Here is a 13,114-nt window from a genome sequence, read left to right on the forward strand (position 1 = left end):
TTTGGCTCACAGCCCTTTTATAAGGGCCAGCTGTGGCCTGATGGGGGTGTGGCCCAGCTGTAGCTGCCTCCCAAATCAGCCCAGGCTTGCTGCTTTCCCCAGCCACAGCCCTCTGCAGGGTTGTTCCAACCCCTTCAGGGCTAGAGCGGGCAACCGCCCCGCTACACTCCCCTTTGAATCACCACCCTAAATAATCCTTCTCCATCCTTTGTGTTGACATAGTTCAAATATCTGTTGATTGCTATCATTTCCCTTCCCCTCTCTCTACCCCTCTTTCTCACCAAGTTCTGGGTCTTGGAGACATTGAATTTTCCTTGTCCTGTAGGAAGGGAATGCGTAGTCTTGTTTTATATGGTAAGTTGGTGTTATTCAATAGAATTCTCTTTGCAATACAGGAAATCTCTTGTATTGTCTGTCTCTCTTAATTTTACTCCATACATCAGTCCATCAAACACCTTGATCATTTTTATATATTCTGGATTTTGAAGACAGGAAAATGGACAAATAGGGCACCAAAATTCTTTATCTAGCCATTGATACTGTTACCTGTCAACCATGAGTTTCAGAGTACAAGCCATCAGACCTCAGTGAAGATGGGCTGTAGAAACAGAGTTACAATTGTGAAGCATAGAGCGATTTGACTAGCAGTATGTTCTTTCTGCAAAACTGAATTCTGGCAATGCTATACAATTTCATGGTTTGGGAATAAAGGCAGTTTTAGAACACATACGTAATTATATTCTGAAATACTAAAAAAATTTATTGCTAGGTGAAAAATTGAAAATTGTCAATATTGCCATTTTATAGTGTTACCCATAAAAGCTAATATTGCATATTTGACATTGTTTGCTTTCACAAATTAACCACTTAATTTTTTTTATTACTATAGATAAGAGTTTGTCTCAGAAAATAGAACTGGAAGCACAAGAAGCCGAGATTCAGCATTTAAAAAACAACAATAAATTGCTCCAGGATTCAGTCCAGGAGCTACAACTTGAAAATGGAACCCTTAAGAAGGCTTTAGAAGAAGAAAAAGTAGACTTACTAGAAACAAACATAAGTTTTTCAGATAGTTTAATAAGGCATTTCATACTTAAGCTTTTAAAAGCCAAATTATTTATTTGTGTCCTTTATAATATCTAGTCTCTATTCTAATATAACATTTGCTATAACTTCTCCATTAGTAGCATGGAAATCTCATTAAATCTGTTACCTTATAAACTTCTAGCTATCAAAGATACAGGAGGTCTTTAGCGGGACACCTGAAAACATGATAAAATGTGCACGTTTTGTCTGTTCTGTGGCCCAGCTTTTCTCCTCATTTGGAACAAAGAGGTGATTCCTCTCACCCGTAGAACTGGGAGGTGGACCAGTGTTGTTGCTGAAGGCTCCAGGACTAAGCTCCATCCTTCACCTCAGGCCACCAGAAATTGTGTCCACCAGCAGAACAAGTTGGCGGTTCAGTTTCTCCCAACAACTTTGTTTTATCATGAATTTTTGTTCATTTTTCTGCTATATTGATTTCATTTCAACTTCTTGCTCCTCTTTCTCTCTCCTCAAGTAAGTTCTCTGGATCCGCAAACACAGCACTTCTCACTAACTCCCTTTGACCACTAGTGCTGTGGTAGAAAAGCCCAGCAAAATCAAGCTAAGTCCAAGTAGTTCAGTGGGCAGCTTTTTAGGGGTCTTAGAGGGTAACCTACGTCTCGCTGCTACAAGCCACCAACCCTTGCTGTGTGAGGGGATGGGGCTTTGTTGGGCCAGCGCACTAGTGCCCTGCATGCGCACATAAACACACCCATTTGAAGTCCTGACTCCATTGTGAGAAGGAGCATGAGGATTCTCAAGGAGATGAGAACTCCACATAGTCTGCTCAGGAATAACACTTGGAAACTCCATATGCTCTGGGTCCCAAAAAGACAAATGGAATTGTCCCCTTTGTAAGGAAGTAATATGTATAATTAATGAGCAGGAAGTATAAACATCAGGCTTTAAATCTTTTCTCTTGCCTTCCCATCCTTAGGATGTGTTTGCTGGGGTTTTCTCCTATATGCGGGTCTCCTGGAGTGCTCTGTATCAGACTCACTGCCCCCTCCCACCCTGGAGTATATCTGGGTGTGCAGAGACATGTGTTACTTCTGTGAAGCCCTGTCTCAGGTGGCAGGGTAATGTAAATTGTTCATCTCTGCTTTTCAACCTGGGATCCTCTTTCAACCAGGGAAGGGGGCCCAAATTTGAGGTCACAATGGAGTGGGAATTGTCCCTGTCCGTTTATCAGGTCAAGGACGCAGGCTTTACCAGGGAAAGGAGTTTGGAGTCTCCTCCCCCTCTCCATAGGCTTGCTCAGCATTGAAGGATTAAAGAGCACTTTAGACAGTGTGTGCCCAGAACAGAGGCACATAAGAATTCCATTCCTTATGTAGCTGCACCATCAGGGGATTACAGAGGCATCAAGGAGAAATCCCTTCCCATGTTCAAAATGGCTCCTGCTTTACTGAGTAAAAACCCCCAAGTGGTACTAATTCTCTTCGGAAGGGTGTAGACAGACACCCTTTCAGGCACCTGGGGCCATCTAGCAAGCTATTCCAACAATCAGCATTTGTCTCAGTACCTCTACTTAGTTGAGAAATGCCCAGAGAAGGGTGATTAGCGTGCTACCTCACTTCTGTAAACAATTGGGGGAAGTACCCCATGTACACAACCACACAAAAAAGAAATCCCAAACCCACATGACTCTCTCAGCACTGGAAGCCAGTGTCTTGAAAAAAACCTCAATAATAATAAACTATCTAGTTTCTCATGCTTTCCTCCTTTGAGATCATCATTTCCGGTTAAAACTAGATGCTAAACTAAAATGTAAGGAAAATTTGAAAGTTTGGGGAACCTAAGTGCAGCAGTAGTGCTACCAGAGAGAGACATCGCCATGCCTCCACTTATGGTGCAAAGGAAACAATACCTTACTTGCCAGGGTCTGTACTTCAAAATTAGACCGTGTTTAAACATGTCTTTTCACTCTGCCCCTAAGATTAACCATAACTGACTGATGTGATATTAAACATAACAATGCAGTGTCTACACTGCATGTTGTAAAATCATGTTAATGAACACATTAATTAATACCTTGTGAAACTTCCCACTGTAGACGTGCCCCTATTGTCTTTAAACTGCTTCTATTACCTCATTATGTCACATGCAACTTGTGAGAGCATATCAGTTCTGATGTATGCAGAATTTCCATCTAAATTATTAATTAAGTGATTCTTCTTATGACAGCACTATTTTTGCTAATAATTTAGATAGGCGTTTTTAGTTTTTAAACCTGTCCATCTAGGTGAATTTCTTCTTATCAATTCCCTCTGCATTTTCTAGCCTGCAGTCTTTTTCTACTTCCATTTGTGGTGAATGACGGACTGTAGTTCTGTGCTCTCGCTTCAGAAATAAACACATGAAAAAGCACAGTGTGGAGCCTGTATTGTGGCAAGCAGGCACTGAGTTACAGTGCTCACTCCATGCCCAGCTAATGGAGCACTGTGCTTGATATTTACGTTATCCTGAAGTGTGTTTTATAAGGCTGCCACATATCCACCATCCCTTTATTTTGGCATTCCAATGCACATAGGGTGGACAAACCTGCCTGGACCACATGCTTTTCAGCTGGGTTTTGTCATTTGGTTATTTTGAATATTCTATTTAGATTATTATTTCTCTATCAAGGAAATCTACACACATGTAGCTTTCCAAGAAACATGACTTTAATGTTTCTCTGTTGGAATTAGAAGCTGCTATAATTCAATTGTATATTACTAAGTGAATCTACTATACAAATGCATATTATAACTTTTGTCTGGTTTTTTAGTTGCACTGAACTTTTAATGACAGGTGAGATGCCATTAGTGAGAGTATAATGCTTATACAGAAGAATGAAGTTTCCTATTAGCAACTACTAACAATTTTTTATTTTATAGTTGGACAATCTGAAGTCTAGAATTCAACTGAAAAAGCAAAATGGATTTGCTTGCAATGAGACGAAGACGTGGATGAAATCCTGTAAGCAGCTAGAGAAGGAGAAAAAAAAACATTGCAGAAACAAATTGCTGAACATGGTGCTCCATTAAAGGAGCAAAAGCCAAGTATGGGGTAGTTTAAGAAGGAAATGCTCTACTAGAATGTTATTATAAGGCTGCAAATCATTCATGGAAGTCACGGTTTCCGTGACCTCTGTGAATTTTGCAGTGCTGGTGCAGCTGATCCCAGGACCACCCCATCAGCTGGAAAAAGAAGAACAGGAGGACTTGTGGCACCTTAGGTGCCACAAGTCCTCCTGTTCTTCTTTTTGCGGATACAGACTAACACGGCTGCTACTCTGAAACCCATCAGCTGGGGAAGCCCCGGAGCCAGCCGCACTGGCCGTTGCTCCGGCAGCACTAGGCATGGTCCCTGGTGCTGCCCTGGAGCAGGAGTCTGGGACTAGTGGCAGTAGGATCCTGGGCATCCCCCCAGCAACAGCGTCACCCTGTTCTCTCTCCCCCACTCCTCAGCAGTCTTCAGGAGCGTCCCCCTTCCCAGTAGGTAAGATTTAGTCACGAGTATTTTTATTAAAAGTCATGAACAGGTCATGGGGCCGTGACTTTTTGTTTATTGCCCGTGACCTGTCCATGACTTTTACTAAAAATACCCGAGACTAAAACATAGCCTTAATCATGATCCTGTTTCTAACCTTAATGCATTTATTTATACAATATGTTTTCAAAACATGCATTATTACGTTTGATTCAGATGAGGCGCCAGATCCTCAGCTGGTGTAAATCAGTATAGTTTCTGAAGCTCTGCCATTCACACCAGCTGAGAATTTGGCCCAAGATCTGTCTCCTCAAATTTCAGTCTCCTTATATATTATGAATATAGATTTCCAATGCCTATGTTTTGAAATAAAAAATGACCTTAGGATGAAGGGGAGGCTATTTTTTAAAGAACATTAGAGTGGTGTGTATAACTTCTTACAATGCTTTGTTTGAGACATGAGAGTGTAAAATGTTGGAGTGTGTCTGTTCTTTCCGTTGCTGGCCATCACAACAAAGAAAATTCACATTCTGGGTATAGATGGCTGATAGTTCAGCATCCACCATGGAGAAAATTGACATCTTTTAGAGTTTATACATATGTCCTTCCAAACAGCTTTTGGTGTCCTTCTGGCTTGTAGACAGGGAGAGAGGAGCAACTCTTAAAGTGTTATGATTCAGACAAGTATCAGAGGGGTAGCCGTGTTAGTCTAAATCTGTAAAAAGCAACAGAGGGTCCTGTGGCACCTTTAAGACTAACAGAAGTATTGGGAGCATAAGCTTTCGTGGGTAAGAACCTCACTTCTTCAGATGCAAGTAATGGAAATTTCCAGAGGCAGGTATAAATCAGTATGGAGATAACGAGGTTAGTTCAATCAGGGAGGGTGAGGTGCTCTGCTAGCAGTTGAGGTGTGAACACCAAGGGAGGAGAAACTGCTTCTGTACTTGGATAGCCATTCACAGTCTTTGTTTAATCCTGATCTGATGGTGTCAAATTTGCAAATGAACTGGAGCTCAGCAGTTTCTCTTTGGAGTCTGGTCCTGAAGTTTTTTTGCTGTAAGATGGCTACCTTTACACCTGCGATTGTGTGGCCAGGGAGGTTGAAGTGATCATCAGTGATCTACAATCCATCCTGGACAATGATCCCTCACTTTCACAGACCTTGGGAGGCAGGCCAGTCCTCGCCCACAGACAGCCAGCCAACCTTAAGCATATTCTCACCAGCAACCACGCACTGCACCATAACAACTCTAACTCAGGAACCAAGCCATGCAACAAACCTCGATGCCAACTCTGCCCACATATCTACACCAGCAACACCATCACAGGACCTAACCAGATCAGCTACAACATCACCGGCTCATTCACCTGCACGTCCACCAATGTTATATATGCCATCATGTGCCAGCAGTGCCCCTCTGCTATGTACATTGGCCAAACTGGACAGTCACTACGCAAGAGGATAAATGGACACAAATCACATATCAGGAATGGCAATATACAAAAACCTGTAGGAGAACACTTCAACCTCCCTGGCCACACAATAGCAGGTGTAAAGGTAGCCATCTTACAGCAAAAACACTTCAGGACCAGACTCCAAAGAGAAACTGCTGACCTCCAGTTCATTTGCAAATTTGACACCAACAGATCAGATTAAACAAAGACTGTGAATGGCTATCCAACTACAGAAGCAGTTTCTCCTCCCTTGGTGTTCACACCTCAACTGCTAGCAGAGCACCTCACCCTCCCTGATTGAACTAACCTCGTTATCTCCATACTGATTTATACCTGCCTCTGGAAATTTCCATTACTTGCATCTGAAGAAACATGCTTCAGACAGTTCCTCCATTTTCTAACTATCATCAGCCTGCTACTAGTTGCAGCTTTCTGGGACCAGGAAATGCTGGAGTTTATTAACTTTAACAAATGTTTTTTAAGACACATACATTGGGGTTTTATTGATCACAAGCTTCAGTCATTTCAAGAGTTGTCAGGGGCTAAGTATAGAGCTAATAGGACAACAGTTTAAAGTGGTCACCACAGTGTGTAAAATATACTACAACTTGTCTGCCATTAGCTAGGGTAAGTTAGGCTAGCAAATATTCATGAATGTCCAATAAGCAGAATCACTAGCGGTATAAAAAGAGATCCATATTTCTGAGATGAGCTATATTCAATTATATACCCAAAAATTGTTAAAATAATGGTAAGGTGGTAATGTTAAGCACTTAAAAGTTAGGAAATGCCAGAATTAATGTTGCCCATGCATTGTGTGTCCAGGGGCAGATTCCAAAGAATCGGGGTACCTGGCACCCTGACAGTAAATATGGTATCAACAGAGATCTCTTCTGTAAAGTAACCTTTACATGATGTCTGGTTTGTTTTATTTGGTATTGTTTACTGTGGTTGCACAAGCACACATCTTATGTACTTAACTAACAAATGAATGATTGAGATCATTGCATTCTAAACTCATCTTTCCAGAGTCTCCTTAAAGTTATTTGTACAGGTAATGACTCTTTCCTTTGGTCAGGTGCTGATGAGGTTGCCATCTCCCTACATGAGAATGAGCCAGAGTATGAGCTAGACGGACTCCCAGAGGTGGTGAAAAAAGGTAATTGTTACTTCTTTAGAGGAGAAGAGACCACATTGGTGGGGAGTGTGTGCGCGCACGCTTATCTAGAGAATCGTCTTGTCATATGCGTGACTTGGAAGCATTGTAAAAACTTGGACATCATCGGCCAGATTCAGCCCTCGTATAGGTTGCATAAGTCCATTTAACTCAACTGCTTGTCAGAGCTGAGTTTAGCCGCATGTGCTTTAAAAAAAAGCCCTAGTATACAATTGAGGCTATAGGGGGCTAGTATATTTTGTTGTAGATGTATGTAATTTCTAGTGGTTTTGGTTTTTGGTCTGTGTGATGTCTTCCCATCTGTACAATTTTGTAGTATTTGATGACAAAAGCAAAACAGCCAAAAATTCTGAAATCCAGAATCCTAATATCAGGTTGTAGTTTTGAAAATCAGTCTAGATACATGTTGTTGACTTTGGGACTCCTCCAAAAACTTTGCAAAAGACCTCTGGCAAAAAGAGAGGGATTCTAGGCCCAGCCATTCCCAGTATAAAACACCTTTTTCTTCTGGTTGAGAGGAAGGGGGGAAATTTTTGCTGAAACATTTTTAACTGAATGTTTTTTCATTGAAATGTGCTGCATTGTCAAAGCCGAAATGTTTCACGGAGATGTATTGATTCAGACAAAGTTTTTGCTGGGAAGGTTTCTGAGGTGCAAAGTGGACTCTTGGAAGGAGGAAGGCCCCCAAATTGAAAACCTGATGTTTTTGATTCAATTTCATTTTTTGAAAGCATTTGAAAGGCTTATGTTTTCATTCCAATCTAGAATAAAAACAAATTTTGAAACCTCGAAAGGTGTCGCAAAACAGAATTGTCGCCCTCCGGCCAGCTCCAACTAGAACAGTAGAAGAGACATCATTTTCAGATGGAAATGATTTTCCAGTTAATGGTGTTCCTTTAAAGGAAAAAGAGAACATTTTCTTGGGGAAAACGCTTTTGGCCATTTTAGTAAAGCTGCTGTTGCACAGATCCACACCCTTGCCTGAGTTCACCTATAAAATTCTAGGAACGCAAGATAGTCCTAATAATTCCCCCATTATATTTTATTCAGTGAGTAAATGCCATTTTACTGTCTTAAATTATTACCAGTTGTCATCACCATCTTGAAATGAGCAAGATCAGATTGATTAGAACAATAAAGTAATTTAAGCAACCTTGGTTAATAGAAGCTGTTTATTTTTTAGGGTTTCCTGATATTCCTATTGTGAAAACCGACCCTTACATTTTGTGCAGAACAACTTTTAACCTAAGGACCAGTCCCCGTCTTGCTGCCCAAAGCCAAAAATTGTCACCAGGTTCCCAACTTTTACGAAAAGGCAGGTCAGATAATCTTGGGGAGATCTGTAAACCGACAGCTGGTGGCAGCAAATCACAAAAGGTAACTGATCTTAAAAATGTATCTGAATGTGCAGGGCATGGGCAATCCACATCATGTATTTATCTCTCCAAGTGAGTTTGAAGATATGCCGTGTTATTCACACCACCTTTCTATTTGCCATGAATATAGTGAAGGCAAGGTCATCAGTGTAAATACAATCAATAAAGCGTGGCATATAACAAAGATCTGGGCATAATGGTAAACTTAAAATTGTTGGTGTGATCAAATCTGTGATCTCATGCCAAGTGCTCATTAACTTGGTAAATAGAAATGAGGTAAATCTTCCCACTTTAATGCTCATCACAAATATTTGATTATTTCTTGAAAGACCTGGCTGCCTAGAGCAGGGGGTGCGTGTGTGCGTGCATAGATGGATTACACACAAAAGCACTCAAAAGTTCGGATATGCTGGAATGAAGGCTCCTTGTCCCAATCTCTCTGTTCAGCCAGCCCCAGTTCTCTTCTCCTCCTCTTAGCTCTGTGTCTTCTCTCAGTGTCTCCTACACATTCCTTTCCCCGTACCCCCGCCTTCTCTCATAGTCTTCTAGCCCTAGCCACGCCTACTGGCTCCCTGTCCTTGGCCCCCTCTCCTCACCCCCGTTCCAGTCCCAATCTTGGCATACTCCTTGTCCCAGTCTGCCCTCCCACCCTCATTTGCCTTTTGTCCCCACTGCATTTGAGTCCAGTATCTTCCTCCACCACCGTGCATGTGCACCAGCTTGGAGGGGTCATTGGGAGTACAGGAAAGAAAGGTTCCTGTCTGAGTTCTGGTGCTTGGCCCAAAGCAGCTGGGAAGAACCGTTGCAGGGAAACTCTGGCGTTGACCCCTGTAGGCCTGGGTTGGAGCATATCAGTTGCTCTGTGAGGATGGCTCAGTGCTGTGTTTTCATATCCAGGAGCTGTGGGGGAAATGGCACATGTGCAGTCACTCTGTGGGGAATAGCTCATGCGCAGTTTGGTTAGCACTAAGAGCTGTGCGAGATCCAAGTATACGCAGCGAGGATGAAATCTTCAGGGATTTTAGCTGCTAAAAATATAAGAATTCTCTCTGCTGAGCGTCTGTGAACTGTGATTTTTTTTCAAAGGCTTCTAATTTGGCCAAATTTGGGCAAGTTTTCCTGGGGATGGCAAAAAGCACATTCTCTGACACAAAGGCCACTCCCTGCCAAATGACAAGTCCCTGCTCCAACACATGGAGCTTTTCAAAGAAAAGTTGCCAGAATATTTTAATATGAGAAAAATGTAGATTTCCCTAGCCTTGCTCTTGGGAATAGCTTAACCATTTTGGCTGAAATTCTGCCTCTGTCCCCCATCCCCGAAGAAAAAGAGCATGAGGCAGACACACAGCATGGAAAATTTCAGCCCAAGCTATTAAAGTTTGTAAAGTTATAAGCAGCAGAAAACAGGGTCTTGTAATGGGAGGAGACAGGTAACCTTAATAATAAATGATCCTACTAGCTTTGCCAGTAATATATGTTGGTAACAATTTTGTTTTTGCTGTTGCATTGCTGTGAACAACACATAAAATCATTCTTTAAGTAACAATCTCTACAAAAACAATCATGCTTCAACAAATTGTTTAAAGAGATATTCTGTTCCCAGAGTTTTCATTTTTTAGGGCCAGACCCTGAAGTCGTTTCTCAGTCCTTATGCAAACTTGATCTGATTTTTTTCCTTTGCTTTTAATTATTGAGGACACTGGAATGAAAATTGATCTCATTCTTTAGAAGTTTTGGTACTGTACTTTGTCTTAATGCTTGTATTGTGATAACCTCAACCAGACCCTGGTAACTGCATGTCCACAATCGGAGATTTTGCCCATTGCTAGAAAAACACTGTTAGAGTGACGGAACAATTAGAGAGGTGGCACACTATCTCCACAACTCTTAGGTCTAAAAAGGAATGCTTCCACAGTGTCTGCTTTCAGTGGTAAAAATCATTTATTTTTAGACTTAGCCTTATATTTCTCAAGCTACTATTACAATTACGGAACTGTAAGGACTGTCTTCCCTTTTTCCACTTGACATCAACATTTTAACAGCTTTTATTTTGATAAGTATCGGCGCTAGAAGGATAAGCCCTGATGCTCATCTCTCACACAGGACCCACATCAGTGTAAGTGGGATGAGAATTGAGACCAATTACCTACACTATCAGAAGCTGTGGCATTTGGGATTTCAATTGTCGTGAAGCACACATTTATAACTACTTAAGTTTTAACTAATTAATGCTAAAATCATGTCAGCATTTGGTGGGAAGTGCAGGGGAGCCAAGGATGATTGTAATAGCAGTGGGGACTGGAATTTGAGATAACTCCAAAGGTATAAATATTGTGAAATTTTTTAACAGTTTTACAAAGCTAGTGTTGAACAGCAGAACATCTGGACAAGATATCCTCTGCAGGCCAGTGTAAATGCTTCAGGACAAAACAACTTTTTCAAGTGTTATTCTATTTACAGAATAAACTATAGGACATTTACAAATTCATTATGAAATATCAGTAATTAAACTTAAATTACATATCTCAAAATACAGTTCTGCAGATTAGTGATTGAGCAAGAATAGACTAGACAAGGAATTACTGTGTACTACTCCTTAGCTTTGCCTATACCTTGTTATATTATGTGACTTGCGATTTGTAAAACTTGAACGTGGTGAGGAGTAGGTAGTTGCTGTAAAGCATTCTGCACAGCACTGTTGTATTTTCAAAGTGATCAATATAAACACTGAAGATTCTTGCATTTAGCGGGTGTCTGCTAATTCATGGTATTTGGTTACTTGGAATGCGTCTCTCACTTTCTGCTGGTACTTAACAAGACTATTTTTTGTTGTGTTGCAGGTAGATGATACTCAACAGTGCGAAGCAGAAACAGCTATTGAACCCATGGAATCTAGTTCAAGATCTCTTCGCATAAATGAACAACCCACAAAAACTGTTGCTCAGACCTCTAGGGAGAATATTAACACTCACAAAGGCAGATGTTCCTTGAGCACACAAACATCACCTGAGCAAAATGAAGAAGGCCAAAACTGTATAATACTGTAAACCTGAGTAGTATAAGGGCCCTACCGTCAATAAAACCCTAACCCTGCCTCTTGACCCCTTTACCCTGCCCCTTGACCCCTTAAACCTCACCCACCTGTCACAGGAAGTCCCGCCCCAGGGGGTGTTAGTTCCGGGGTCAAGACGTCCACATGACCGGCAGCAAGGTGTGTCATGTGACCCTCCGCCTACGAACTCCTCCTCGGTATTGGTTTTACCCCGATAGGACCACCCTGAGAGGAGATTTGACCAGTCAGGGTGAGTCCTAGGGCGGGGTGACCTGTCCGGATGTGGGTCGTGTGACCCCTCTAAGAACTCCTCCCAACACCCTCTGCCAGTCAGAGTGCAGCACCATTACCCCATATGTCCCAGCTCCGGGCAGAGGAGGCCATCTCTTACCAAGGACACGTGTGTTAGAAATTGTGGAAAGGCTGCTAAGCGGAAACATGGACTCCTTTCCCACCGCTGTGAGAACTTCAGACTTTGTTTTAGCCCCGAGCACCTTTGGACTTGTGTGGAGAAAGCGCTACATCAGTGACAGTCCCGAGGAGGACCCTTTGACTCAACCGTTGATGGATACGTTGGAATCCGACCCCGAAACCCTTGTGAGGCACCCCGATGAGTGTGACGGCCTCTCATTGTTCAACCCTCTAGAGGTGGAAGGCGATCATAGCTTAGGGGAGTCACCAGCTCAGAAGCTGAACAGAAAAGACGTCGCTCAGGTAAATGAATGATTAAGAAGCGACGGTCGAGGATGGGGTATAATGGGGCAAGGAACCAGGGATTGCGTAAATTAACAAGCAGCAGTGGGGTGCTTACACTGTTGCTTTTCTGAAAATCTCTCAACAGCTCGACCATGCTGTGACGGTACCTCCCATAAGGCTTTAATTTGTTAATTTACGCAATCCCTGGTTCCTAGCCCCATTACACTCCATCCTCGACCCAGGGCCGGCTCCATGCACCAGGCGACCAAGCACGTGCTTGGGGCGGCACCTTACAGCGAGGCGGCGCTAGGATTTTTATTTATTTATTTATTTTGGTTCAGCGGCGGGGTGCTCGGGGGGCTTGGCACGGCGCTCAGAGGGGGAGCAGGGTCTTGGCATGGCGTGTCACTGGTAGAGGTGCGGGGGCTTCAGGCGGCGCGGCGCTTGGAGGGGGCGGGGCTTCGGGTGGCGCGGGGGCTTGTGCGGCGCATGGGGGGTGGGGCTTCGGGCAGCACAGTGCTCGGAGGGGGGGGCAGGGGCTTGGCACGGCACTCGGAAGGGGCAGGGCTTCGGGCGGCACAGCGCTGGGGGAGCGGGGGCTTGCGCGGCTCTCCGGGGGTGGGGCTTTGGGCAGCATGACGTTCGGAGGGGCGGGGGCTTGGCGCGGCGGTCGGAGGGGGGGCAGGGTCTTGGCATGGCACGTCGCTCGGAGTGGGGGCGCGGCACTTGGAGGGGGCGGGGCTTCGGGCGGTGCGGCGCTGGGGGGCCAGGGGCTTGCTCGGGGGGTGGGGCTTCGGG

General features: G+C 43.4%; 1 protein-coding gene across 3 annotated transcripts; it reads left to right on the top strand.

Annotated features, from left to right (window-relative positions):
- Positions 1–67: 67 nt before the first annotated feature.
- On the top strand, positions 68–12,015 carry LOC135980036 (centromere protein F-like). Of its 3 annotated transcripts, XM_065580123.1 has the most exons (5): positions 68–1,035; positions 3,966–4,047; positions 7,094–7,174; positions 8,376–8,569; positions 11,409–12,015. In XM_065580123.1, the coding sequence occupies exons 2-5, from the start codon at positions 4,038–4,040 to the stop codon at positions 11,613–11,615; spliced, it is 492 nt and encodes a 163-aa protein (XP_065436195.1). In that variant the 5' UTR covers positions 68–1,035; positions 3,966–4,037; the 3' UTR covers positions 11,616–12,015. The 3 variants fall into 3 exon arrangements, 1 of the variants encoding a protein (XP_065436195.1); XR_010597266.1 differs by lacking the exon at positions 3,966–4,047; XR_010597265.1 differs by lacking the exons at positions 3,966–4,047; positions 8,376–8,569; positions 11,409–12,015 and having other exon boundaries at positions 7,094–7,850.
- The last annotated feature ends 1,099 nt before the right edge of the window (positions 12,016–13,114 follow it).

Source organism: Chrysemys picta, unplaced genomic scaffold (genome assembly GCF_011386835.1).
Source record: "Chrysemys picta bellii isolate R12L10 unplaced genomic scaffold, ASM1138683v2 scaf1647, whole genome shotgun sequence".
NCBI lineage: Eukaryota > Metazoa > Chordata > Testudines > Emydidae > Chrysemys > Chrysemys picta.